The sequence below is a fragment of the Cryptomeria japonica genome, chromosome 3 (genome assembly GCF_030272615.1).
Source record: "Cryptomeria japonica chromosome 3, Sugi_1.0, whole genome shotgun sequence".
In the NCBI taxonomy this organism is placed as follows: domain Eukaryota; kingdom Viridiplantae; phylum Streptophyta; class Pinopsida; order Cupressales; family Cupressaceae; genus Cryptomeria; species Cryptomeria japonica.
This window is the reverse complement of record NC_081407.1, coordinates 328,684,446-328,698,346: the sequence shown is the minus strand read 5'-3', so window position 1 is coordinate 328,698,346 and position 13,901 is coordinate 328,684,446. Positions and strand designations below refer to the sequence as shown.

The window sequence follows — 13,901 nt, the reverse complement described above, 5'->3', positions numbered from 1 at the left end:
ACAATTTACTTACTAAAATCAATATTAAATAATACAATTCAAATTGTCATCTATCACTCCACTTGCTTAACCTACTCAAATTGCTCAAAATAAAGACCCCTCATCCATTGATTAAAGGCATGAATGGACTTCATTTCTTTGATGGACCTCTTCCATTGAGCAAGAGTGCTTATGGGCCCTCCTCTCCACATAAGTGATCCTCACCACTCAATCTCAATCAGAAAGCATATTCACTCAAAGAAGCCCGTTCCCACTGGTAAAAGGATTCAAACCATATAATATTTAAATTTTTGCTGTCGTGGGTCTGACAGTAAACAAAAATAAAAGGAAGAAAAATCATATACAAAACAAAATCACAAAGACACCTAATGCAGCCCTATATGGATAAGAACCGACATGAATCGAAAAAGCAATGAAAGCTCTATTGGAATTTTTTAATTCAAATCTATCGGCGAATCCCGGGAAAACCACGGCTACATATTTCACTAGTAATGGAGCTTAGAAGCTACGTATTTCTGATTTAGTGAACAATGTTATTAAGTAATTGCAGAGGAAAAAAGAGAGCAAGTGTTTCAGGCTGACAAAATGCAAGCTCTGAGAGGCCCTCTAAACTACGACGAAGAACCTAGTCGTCATCTATCTCTCATAATCAATGCCAAGGTACACTTCAATTCTTTTCATTGGTTTTATAATTTTACAGAAAACAATCATTAGTTGAAGGAAATAAATGATTAAAGATCAGATTGGATAGCTCCGGTATTAAATGGCTTGGGTAGCTGCAAATTCTTTGTGGCTATTTCAGAAGCTTCTAGTGTTTGGGATTGAGGTTCATCACTTGTTCAAGATTCTGGATTCAAAACATATTTACATTGAAAAATTACTGTGTTTTTATATATAATAAATATGATTTTCTTAATGATGAATGGTTTGTTTTTATATTAAAAATATGATATATAAATTAAATTAAATATGAGTGGAATGGAATCGTATCTTTTAAAGTCTATGTTAGAACCTAAAAATAAATAACTAGATACGTTGTTAAACAACAAGAGTTATATTAGTGGGTGAAGGTAGGATTCAAGGGTTTCAATCAATTGAGAGATCTTGACCATAAGAAATGGATTCCCAACTTCTAATTGTGTCCTCTTTGTCTTTTTCTTCTTCTAGATTAATATAAATTGTGTAAATAGGTCAAAAAACAAAGTTCAATTGAAGAAACTTCCAACCATCACACCAATCAAGAAGGCCATCGTCATGTTGAGATGCAAAAGGTCATCCTTTTGGTAAGTGACACCAACCATGGCATTGACATTGAGGAGACCCTTGGGACTCACAAGGGTCATGTCTTCGATGAACATTGTAGTTTTGGTCACAATGACTCTACATGGAGAAGAAGCATGCATACTGATAGGGGAAAGTAGAGCATAGTCAACAATACAAGGGGCATTGGACTAGTGTTTAACATGTCTCTACAAGTAGGAATATCTAGAGCAACTTTATTGTCCTACACTTGATTTTGTAATATAAACTTATACCATATAATGTCTTTATAATATAGAGAGAAACAAGCATTTGTTATAACACCTAAAAATAAAGTAGTATTACTAATTTTCATATATTAAATAGATTTTTGACTCTAAATTCATGCCAAATTTGGGTAAATATTACATCATCATAGGTCTATAACCTAAAAGAATCACATGTCAAGAAAAAAGCTTTAACAAGGAAGGCTTAAAGAAATCATGTATCTAGTTTCATGCAACTTTGGCTCGGGGGAAAAACCAACATAAATGTTTGAGAGTTTCCAAATGTCCATAGAAAGAATAGAGGGGTTTGGAAACACCCAAATGGGTTAAAGAAGATCTAAGGAGAAGATCTTGATATAGGAGATGCCAAGAGAATTAAGTCTATTTGGGCTCCAAAATGGTAGACCAAACTATTTCAATCCTTTGACACCATTGAGTGGTAGTGGGATGGAGATTCCACTTAGTATTGAGTTTGTGAATTGGCAGTAGATGACAAGAAAGATAGAATACCCTTGGCAAGGTTTATAATTAATGAAGAAAATGTTCATATACCATTTTCAATCCTTCATCTAAGATGTAGTACATTGAATCCCAACCTTATACATCATTTCTAAAGGTATGTGCTATATAATGGTTTGCAAGGACTCAAAATATTGATTGCCAAGCTTGTATTTAGCTTTAAATATTGACCAAGATAACTAAATGATTTTTAGTGGCTTTGGAAAATATGTCTAACATAAAAAATTAGTAAATAAATAAATAAAAATAAAAAAACCATTGCTTAAATATTGTAATATATAAATTTTGGCAAGAAGTCATTATTAGCAAGTAATCATAAGAGATCACCAAAGTGATTATTAGTTTAAGAAGATTTCACTCTTGGAATCATTCCTTTTTAAACAAGTCATGGCTAGATAACTTCCTAGTACTTCTATAACTTTTAGCAATAAAAGCACCTTGAATTTATAGTGGCTTCATTATAATGAGGATGGAGTGAAGGCCTAGACATTGTTAGGTTTGCCTACCATGAGGAACCCTAGAAGCGATACAATGTTCAAGTCAAAATTTCTACGATTTTTTATCCTCTAGGACATTAAATATCCACTTGGCATGTAAGAATAACCCTTACTTGTGAATATCAATAAGGCCTAGCCCATTAGAGTCATATGCAAGCCAACAAAATTCCTAGGCAATTTGATAAAATCTTTTATCTTGCTCTAAGGAAGCCAAAATAAAGTCCTTAGGAAACCTCTCTAGCTTTTGATAAGAGGCTTTTGAGGGAGTCCAACATGAAGAATAACATAAATGAGTCTCCACAAGCATTTTAGAACAAATTTATATTATTTTAGCTAAAGAAAAAGGCTCGTCAATCCAGAAGTGAAGGTTCTTCTCAATGTGAGTCAAAACGGATTGACAAAGAGTTGGATAAGATGACTACAAAGAAAAGGCTAATCTAAAAGTCTCTTGAGCTGGTTAATCCATTTCCAAACAAAAGAATCAAACTAGGAGGGGTTGAATTAAAAAGTTTCATGATAGTATCAAGTCTTTTTCCATTGAATACTAGAGCTAGAAGTAAGACAAAAAGTATTTAAAGACACTCCGAGGCATGACTCACATTGTCTTGTTCTTCTAAAAATAAATATGATTTTTATTAGTTATCAAAATTATATAATATGGATATAACAATAAAATATATGTGTGGAAAACTAAAGTTTTTAATATAGTGTTACTTAGAATAATCAATAAACATTAATTATGTTAAGATTTTAGAGTTTGAATTAATAGTTGATAATGTAATAAATATTATAATTAAATTAGAATTTAAATAAAAATAATTAAAAAATACTAGGTTTTCAATCAATGAAGAAAAGACTTTCCTATACCTCATAAGTTAATTCACCATTATTCTAGAAATGAGCTACATTTGTGACTTGGACAATTTTTTTTGGATCAGCTATTAGATTCATTGACATATCTATACATAAAATTTCCATACCCACAAAGTGAAGTGTACACTTGCAAAATTGATTTAGATAGGCAAATCTAAACTAAACATATAGGAATTATTTGTTAAAAAATTATTAACTTAAAATACTTCCCCTTGGTCTAATATTAACATATGCATATGGGTTAAGAGACAATGCTTGTGAACATGCTAGGAAATTATTTGTTATCCTTTAGTAAATCTCCCAAGTTGGTTCACCTATTCAATGATACCAAAAAGATTGAATTGAGGACAGAATACACTCATGCACAATGCCTCAAGGATGTTGACACAACACTTTTTATCATTTTTCTTTTGATTTCTAGATAAAGGATGGATAAATCCTACAAAATTCAAGTGAATCAAGGTTAGTACTTGACCAACGATCAAAAAAGAACTTGGGGAAAATGGACGAGAGACGAGAGACGAGAGCGAGCGTGCAGAGAAGTTTGTCGTGCATTCTAGGGCCTGTTGCCTTAGCCACACAATAATATCTGCAACTTTTTTCTGCGTATAAGGGCGTGAGGGCGTTTGTTACTGTGAAGGAGGGGTTTAGGGCAACGAGCGTTGGAGCTTGAGGATTTTTACGCTATTCAGGGTAGGGTTTGGTTTTGGGGGAGTTTTTTTCTCTTTGTTCTTTGTTGCCAGCCTTTGTTGGTTAGTGGGGTAGTTTTTTTTGGCGTGGTATCTTTGATGTCTTCTTTTCAAGATTCTATCTTGAGAAGAGAGTTGTCTTCTTCTCTACATGCAGTTGCGACTTGCATTTTTCATAATGTTGTACACGGTCAGGCACCTTCTCTGGCTAGTGGGCCTCATATTCTAAAGGTAAATGGATGTTCGGAACAGTCTCAAGATAGACCAATTTTTGTGATCCAATTAGATTCGGTTGTCGGTGAGGTCTCTTACTTGTCAAATCATGTTCTAATATATAATCTATAAATTCATGGGCATGTGGGGCTCTCTTCCCTTTTTGGAATCTCGGGTTGAGAGGACATGCAATCTAAAGGGTAAATTCATGGGCATGTGGGTCTCTCTCCCCTTTTTGGAATCTTGGGCTGAGAGGACATGCAATCTAAAGGGTGATGTTGATGATAAAAGTTAGCAGCTAACAATTATTCATGGTGAGGGTGGTCCTTATTTTTATAATCAAGTTGAGTTGTTCATCAAGTCATGGCATGCAAGCTTTAATCTAGTTGGGGAGCTTTCTTCTAGGGTTCTTGTCGGGGTTTCTCTTCCACGACTCCTACTTGAATTTTGGAGGAATGACATTCTTTACATGATAGATCTATTGTTTGACAAGCTGGTTGGCCCTTCAGAACAAATGCCAAATAAAAAGGTAATTATTTATGCTCGTGTTTGTGTTCAAATAGATTAAATTAAACCTTTACTCAATTATATGGAAATTTGGCTTCGATCTTCATCTTGGGTTCAATAGTTGGATTATGAAGCTCTTTCGTTTAGATGTTGACTTTATCATGAATATGGAAATTTGCAAAGAAAATTTCCAAAATCTATTTGTACAAAGCCCACGCCCAATGTGCCTACCTAACAATCCTTGAAGGTTGATAAAGGCAACAACCCTATGAGAAGTGTGGAAGTAGATAAAGAGGGTTTTATTTCGGTTAAGACTTGCAACAAAGGAAGAGGTAAAAAGAGAACTCTAAAGGATAGATAAGTAGAGGGGGTGTATAATTGCTTTGAGGTATTAGAAGATTTTTAAGTAGCAAGATGGGACTCCTGAAGGGTTGTAGAATGTTTTTGATTTTGAAAGGGAAGACCATGAAACTCCTAGGGATGTCTCCTTTTAGTTTAATGCATAGGAAGAGGCTCAAACATAAAGTCAGATAATCACTGATCAAGTCTAGTAGGCTCCAGGGGATGTGGTGTCAATAAGGAAGGAGAAGGTGAAGACAAATTCAACTAACGTTACTATGGAGCACTAGTAGGTTTTGGAATAGGATTCAGGGAGAGGTAGTAGAAATATGCTAGCTTTGGGGCTAGAGAAAAAGAACCTCACAAAGGGAGGTCTAAAGAGGCCTCCTAAGGTTGGGAGGAAGAAAGATCAAGATAAATTAAAAGTGATGGGTGAAAATTTGGTGGAGTCAAGGACAATTAAGCCTATTGACTCTCATTTTGCCAATGTTAACAAATGATCATCCTTTAAAGTAATGCAAGGGGGTTGAACATAATACTTAGACAAAAGGTTGTTCATGATATGATTAAAGTGAATTCTCTCGATATTATGTTTGTTCAAGTGTAAAATTTGATTGTTGAGAGCATGCTTTATATTAATCCCAAAATCTGGTGGAGAGGTTAGTATCAATGTATTGGTGCACAGGGTAGTTCTGGTGGACTTGCTTGTTTATGGGACCAATGCAAGATCCACCCTATTTGGTGGATTTCTAATATATATTCAAAGTCGGTTGTGGTATCTTGTCTTGATTTTGGTGAAGTTTGTCTATTTACCAATGTGTAGGCGACAATTGAGCTACCTAACAAAGCTCGCCTTTGGTCACATATTTGGTATGTTTGGTCCATGGCTCCTTAATTCCCTTTGATACTTGTTGGTGATTTTAATTCCATTATCACACTCTCCTCTTGAACTTCATTGACATTAACTCGTCTAATGGTATGTTTACCTAGAGTGCAAACAATGTGAAAAATATTCTCTAAGAGAGACTAGATAAATTCTTACTCTCTAGATTTTGGGTTGGCAACAATTGGAATATTAACTCTGAGATTCCAGAATGGAGAGGTTATGATCATTGACCAACTAAAATCTTATATTCTTTGTTTGGTGCTTCTAAGAATCCCTCTTTTAAGTTTTAGCTTATGTGGTTAAGAGAGCCTTCCTTTTATGATCTTATAGTTGAATGGTGGAGAGAGGGAAACCTGGGCATGACACTGCAATGTAACCTTTTGTGAAAAGATTGCAATTTATTAAATATCAACTCAAAAGTGGAATAGGATTTGTTTTGGCAATATCTTTGTGACTAAGACAACAACTTAGAGTAGGTTGGACTCTATTACAAGACAACACACACTTTGATCCTAGTGAGGAATTCCGTAGGGAGGAAGCTATATTTTTGAAAGAGCTTGGCGAACGGCAGGTATAGGAAGATTTTTTTTGGAAGTAGAAATCCAAGGTGGATTGGCTCCAAGGAGGGGACAAAAATACTCTTTTTTCCTCAGTTTTGTTAAGCCTAGAAGGCATGAGAACATGCTCTCATCTCTGATGACTCTCATGGTGATCAAATATATTCTCTTCGAGATATTTCAAAGGTGGCTATTTGTTACTTTTCAACTCAATTCAAGGAGAATTCTCCCCTTGTGGGGGATAGATCACTAAACAAGTTCAAGTAGATAGCTCTTTGTAGTGTTCTCTATAAAATTATTGTAGAGAGACTCAATCCCTAGATTGACATGGTGATTTATGAAAAATAAGGAGGCTTTGTGGTAGTTAAGGCAAATTTTGGATGGGGTGGTCATAGCTTCAAAGGCCATTCATTCTATGGAAACATTTAAGGAGAAAGCTATGTTTATTAACTTAGACATGGCCAAAGCATATGATCATGTTAAATGTCTTTTATCTAAAAAGTGTTATTGGCCTTTGACTTTGGTATGGAATGGTTCAATTGGGTGATGAGTTGTGTCATGTCTGTTTCCTACTCTATGTTAATTAATACTGAGACTTCAAATATTTTTAATGCCTCGAGAAGCCTACGACAAGGGGATCCTCTCTCCCCTTATCTTTTTGTCATCATGGTTGATGGTTTGGGAAGGTTGTTGAATTCCCATGTGAGATAGGGTCTCATTCATAGTTGGAGGTGGGATAACAACTTACATCCTCACTCTTACCTATAATTTGTGGATGACACGACCTTATTAGGAGCTGCCAAAATTAGAAAAGAAATGAATTTCAGAGGAGCTTTGGATATCTATCTTGCAACCTTAGGCTATAAAACTGATGAGGAGAAATATTCAATATATTTCATCAACACCTTATCTAATCAAAGATTTCTTGCATCCTTCATTTCCAGATTGGTTCTTTTCCTTTTGTATATTTGTGCATTCCATTTTCTATTGGACCCTTACCTTGGGAGACTTGGCAGATTATTTTTGATAGGTTTTGTGGGAAAGTCAACCATTTGAATTTTAGGTGGCTATCTATAGCATCATAAATTGTATCCCTATACAATTTCGTCCTCACCTAGGCTTCATCTTGGTATTCCAACCTGCTTTGATTTTTCTCACACCATCCTGGAATCTATATTTTCAAATCTTGTTTAATTTTGAGTACTGATTAATAAGAGCATGATGCCTTGGTCCTCCCAAAATGGGCCTCAAATTGGACCTCTCAATGATCACTTCTTGTGGGCAGGAAATATGGCCCTATGTTAGCCTACTTCAAAAATTCAAACAACTGTGGCATGGTTAGGTATAAAAGGAAGCCTACCCCCCTCATTTTATAACCTTGATGAACATGATCAACCTCTATCAAGATCTTAATTGCACTCTAGCAACTTCAAGCCTAAGTGAGCAAGCGATCAAGCATTCATCAAGTATTGAAGGAGAGGTCAAATCAAGTTCAAGCATTCATTATCAACATTCTATGAAGACATTCTACATGACATCCTAAACCCTTTTATGAGGATTCAAGCAAGCTTCATTAAGGTATCAAGTTCAATTTCACACATTTTTCAGATCTAGCCTTTTACTCAAAAGGAAAGCATTCTACTTCAATTCAATTATATTTCCAAGTTCAATTCTTATTTAAATTTCAAGGTTAATTCCTAAACTAGGTTTTGGACTAAGGCAAACCCCCATCAACAAACATATTTCTATCATTTTGTGTGTAGGAAATTGACTCAAGAGCCATGAGCGAGGAATCCAACAAAGCAAATGATGACATTTAGATACAACTTTTGAAGGCACGAAAAGTGGAGGACTTGGTCTCCCCACACCTCTTGGTCATGGTAGCTTCTAACGAGAGATTATATGCATCATTTTGATCTAGAAAAGACTCGGTTTGTCTGCATCTGACATTCGCAAGACTAGGTCACCCCACACCTCCTGGTCTTGATAATTCAACCCAATTTTTTTACCACAGGTTCTAATCTATTTCTCATTCTCAAATTCAACTTTATAGCTTTGCATGACATTTAAAACTTACTGTTAGTATTATTTTATGCCAAGATCTCATTGTTTGTCCTAGATCTAGCATTGTAATTCAAGCCTAATTTAAATTCAATTTCAACTCTAACAAAAGGGAGGAATTAATATGATCTATATTCAATCCTTTAGGGTTGGATCAATCAAATTTAATCTCCTTCCTAATGTGAGGTGATCCCATGAAATTAGTGGCTTTATCAACCTAGTTGGTGAAGTCCTAATTTCAACATCTTACATTTTGGTGAACCCGACATTGTAATTACATTAATTCTGATTATTTATTCTCAGATCTGATTTGTATGCATTTAATCAATTATATTTGCACTCATATATCATATTGGCATTTAATTCACATAAATTTAGAGGTTCAACTGACAAAACCTTGATTTATTTTGATAAAATTTACTTGTGCTGTATAATTTTTTATTTATATGCTTAGATCTGATTGTTATGGTGTGTTATTTTTAGATTTAGAAGCATTTAGATATTACATCTCTCATTTCATTAGAATATCTAATTGGGTAATCAATCATTTTACAAAAAAAATTCATTGTTTAATCATACATATAGCTTGCATTACCAAAAGTTTTGTGATTTCAAACCTTTGCATTCAATATTTCCTTTGTTGTGTGTGAGTTTTGTTATCCTTGGTGCTACATCCATTATTCCAGTGAAAAGAACTTATAGACTTAGGGTTTCTCAAAAGTTTAAATACTAAGGATATGTAGCTTGAGTTGACTAACCTATTCCGTGTTAATCCCACACATGACATACCTAACATCATGGAGACCCATTCACCTCATAATTCTCATGATGAGGATACCTCTCATACTCAAGTAACAATTAATCAATTAAGGAAGCTTGACAATGAGTTGGATAGGCTTCAACAATGGATGGGTCAAGAACACTTGAGTAGTGAGGCAATCCCATTGATTGAAGGGTTGAAGAGAATGGTTCAAAATGATGCACATAGTGTGGAAGTGTTGCACGATATTGCTCATATTGTTGATACCAATATTATGCCTATTCAAAGTTTTGCTGAAGCTCTTGGATATTCTCAGATGTCCCACTAGTCAAGTTGAGCATTCCATTTCTATCCCTACATCCTTTCTTAGTGTGCCTACATATACATTTTCTATCACGACTACCTCTACACAAAATGCCAATCCTACATATGTTAGTCATGGGGGCAGTCCTATTAATCAATATTCTTACATACCTTCTTCTTTGAGTCTTCCATTTGTTCCCCAACCATCTCCTATACCAACTTATCATAATGTTCCCCCTCCTTATTCTCAACCTCCAACTACCTATAACAACATTACTCCTCTATTACAATCCAATGTGTCCAATTCCATTTCATGCACTGAAGCTGCTATCAATAACTTAGCTCAAAGTGTTTCATCCTTAGAACAACAATAAGATTCTTTAACCTAATCCAAATTCAGTGTTCCCACCTATGATGTAGCAAGCCTACTATCTAATGAGATTGTTTGTGTAGTTGTTGGACTAAGAATGTGGAGATCCCTCAATTAGAGTTACATAATAGAAAAAGTGACCCCTTGACTCATGTGAAGACATTTCAAACCTTGTGTAGCGATTTCTCTCATTATCAAAAACTTGTGGGAAGATTATTTTCTCGAACATTTAGAGATAAAACTTTACAATGGTATTTTTATTTGTCTCCTTATTCCATCACTTCTTTTCAACAATTGGATAATGCTTTTATTCAACAATTTTAAAATAACATTGGTCCTAAAATTACTTCGACTAATTTCATTCATTATAAGAAAGGAGTTAAAGAAAAAGTTATTGATTTTGTTGGTATATATAAACATTTGTACTCACAAATTGCTCATCTTGTGCCCGATCATGATGTTCAAATGATTTTCATTACTAATTTGTAAAAGGATATTCGAGATAAGCTTCTATTTTCTGAGTTTTCATCTTTCACACAACTACATGTTTTGCTTCATAACTATCAGCTTCAAGTGAGCCAATTTGAATAATCTTCTTCAATGGATCCTATTGAGAAGAATGAGAGAACTCAACAATCGTTTGCAAAGTTCAAAAAACACAATAAAGGTTTCATCAAGATAAATAATAACTCTCCCAACAATATCAATGCACAAGTAGCAGCCACAACACCAAGTGTGGCCCCTTTATCCTAACACTTTAGAAAAAAATTAACTCATCTTTTTGAATCATTGTACAATATAATGTTGAGGTTGATTAATGCTAATATGTTGCAACTTCCTTCTATCAGACCTAGAGATACCTCTAAGTCTCTACCACCTTCCTTTAATCACAAATCTTTTTGCTAATACCATCATCAAACGGGTCATGATATTGAAAAGTGTAATAAGTTGAGGTATAAGATTCACTACCTTATTGATAAAAATACTATATCTATAAACAATGTGAATGATAAAAGGAAACAAATATGTTGCACCTCCTAATCAAAATCTTCAAATCTTCACCAATCTTTTTCCTTCTCACGTCGCTAATGTTGTTGAGTCTAAGCCACTTATATTTTTTTCCCGATGATTTTGTTATAGAGTCCAATAATGTTATGAATCTTTCTGAAAAACCTAAACCTAAACTAGAACTATGCATTACCTTTGATCCTAGTGAAACTGTTGTTGAACTTGATGGAACATTATACATTTATGTGAAGATTAAAGACAAACTCTCATGAGGGGTTCTCATTGATCCAATATACATGGTGAATGTTATTATTGAAGAGTTAAAATCATTTTACTCAACAATTTCCTCAATTTACATACGATAAATCTAATGTTATGGTTAAGGTGCATGGGGTGAACTCACAATAATGGTTCCCACTTTTACCCATGAAGGAAAAATGCGGGGATGAGAAAAAAAAAATTAAAGGGTGTTCGTTCGAACTAGGGGGGTTCGAATGAACTATCCTTGGGGGTTCAAGTGAATCCCCCAGTTCACTTGAATGTGTGACCTCATGGGTGGTTCTAAAATGCGTTGTTTGTGCTTTGCATGATCATACGAACATGGGCTCAAACGAACCCAAGGGGGTTCGCTCGAAGGGGGGTTCGAGGGAACCCCCTTTGTAGGCATCTCTCCCCCAATTTCTTTAGACTTCTAAGAAATTTTGCCCTTCAAACCTTTGGTTCAAGGCTCAAATGAGAGAATCTTGACAACCCAGAATATAGGATGGTAGTCCTCGAAGCAAGCTTGCCAACAACTATAATTTTATTACATTGTGAGTTTATTATGATCTTGTTTTTTAAATTTTACTAAATATAGGTTTTTCAACGAACATGAACTTCTCTATTCAACACATTGGGAAAAACAGTAAACTAATTCAAAAAAATTCTGAAAATATCTATGCCTTGCATATTGATGTCTTCTTTCTAACGATTTTTTTTTTTAATTTCGATATATATAGAACAAGTTATGCATTCAAACGTACACCTATGTGTAAATTATAATTAGTCAGACTTCAAAACTTAATAAAATGAAAAATATTCAACATATCACTATCAAACCAACTCCATGCCCTGGATATTGATGTTACAAACCAAAATTCAAAATAATTGAATTTTAATCATTTATAGAAAAAAAGTTACGCATTTCGGGAGGCACATCACTCTTAAAAACTGTTGTTTGCTATAAAAAAAAACCTTTCGAGGGAGATGGAAAAATAAAAACAATTTTATTCAAAAACAAAATGAAAAATATATATTTAGAATCTACAAACAAGATGTTACAAATCACTAATTTACATCATCTTTAAATTCTTAATGGTTTAAAAGTTATAGGTGTCGGAAAGTGAAGATTATTTTAAAAATGTTCATCTCAATGTCAATGTTGGCAAGAAGGTGGGAACCATTATTGTGAGTTCACCCCATGATGGTTTATCTTGTCCTACTATTAGTTCAATCACTCTTTCTAGCGAGGTTGGTACGAAATTGCTTAGATGTTACCTTTGCTATTATTCCTACATTGAATTAATTTTGTACGAAGTTGGTACATCCTTGGCTCTCTTCCATGAAAGCTATTCCTTCTAATATTTGAATTTGCCTCACAATAGGCATATTATCACAACCAATCATAGCCTTTTCAACCAACAATGAAGCATGGAAATTTAAGCTTAGATTATTTTGGTCTACACAACCTTGAGATGATGCTCTTTTTAGATCTTATTAGAAATGGAAAATTGATGTGATATTGCCCTTAAGTAAACCTAAGGATCCTTCAACTATGAATATTCCTCCTCATTTTGGACTTGGACTTCTTCCTACTCCTTCTATTCCTCCTTTACATGTTGCGGTCCCACCTCCCTCATCTTATAAAGGAAAATGTCCATCATCTTGTATCTCTCAACCTATTAAGTTTTCTTTTGTTCCTCCACCTATAAGGGAGGAAAAGAAGCCTATGTTGATTGATCCTCAACCTTTATGAGTCTTGAGTAAAACTGAAAAAATCATTGTGTTAGATAATGCCAACAAAGACGTTGTGCCAAGGCTCGTGAACTTGCTTCCCAAACTAATTCCTTGCAAAAGATGCCAAATGTTGCCTTAGTCCCATTTGTCCAACTGTCGTCTAACCATAGGGAGGAAGTTCAACCTAAATCAACAAAGTTACAAAATCTTAAGAAAAATGATGGTTCAATTCCTTTTCATGTTAAAGATCCTATTGTGATTAATTTGGATGATGTTATGGATGATGTTAATTGATGCTAACAATGTTGATTCTAATTATTATGATGATATGTATGAGCTTATTGAGATTAATCATGAGCTATCTTTACACTTTTCAAAAGCATCAACCCTAGCTCCTAGTGACAAACAAAGTGACATATAATTAGAGCATGGTCCTTGTTTGGGACTTGTAGTAGCTCCATCTACCATGCTCATTGTTTCTCCTCTTGCATCTTATCCACCATCCATAAGTGATGTTAAGCAAGATTGGGAGGCAAATGATTTGCTTGACTAACTTCATCTATCATGTAGATTCTTATGTGTGTTTGCTTGTACGTAACGTGCTTCCCCTGTGATGTGCTACTTGATATGTCTTTATGTTATGTTATGTTCTCTTTGAATGGCCCTTCTTACCCTATTGGTGCAAGGTAATAAAGAGGTTGAATCTGTTATGACATTCTTCTATTTGTATCTCAATTATTCTATATGTCATATCAATGTTATGTCATACATGTGCTATTGTTTGTAAATTTGCCTTTG

At 34.5% G+C, this 13,901-nt stretch overlaps 1 protein-coding gene across 2 annotated transcripts in view; it reads left to right on the top strand.

Annotated features, from left to right (window-relative positions):
• Positions 1-527: 527 nt before the first annotated feature.
• Positions 528-13,901, top strand: part of LOC131038371 (sulfite oxidase) — a 158,921-nt gene continuing 145,547 nt past the window's right edge. The window contains exon 1 of one of the 2 annotated variants that reach the window (XM_057970786.2): positions 528-660. In XM_057970786.2, coding sequence (XP_057826769.2) covers positions 586-660 — 75 coding nt within the window. In that variant the 5' untranslated portion in view covers positions 528-585. The remainder of the gene's footprint in view (positions 661-13,901) is intronic. The other variant, XM_057970785.2, reaches the window with a different exon arrangement.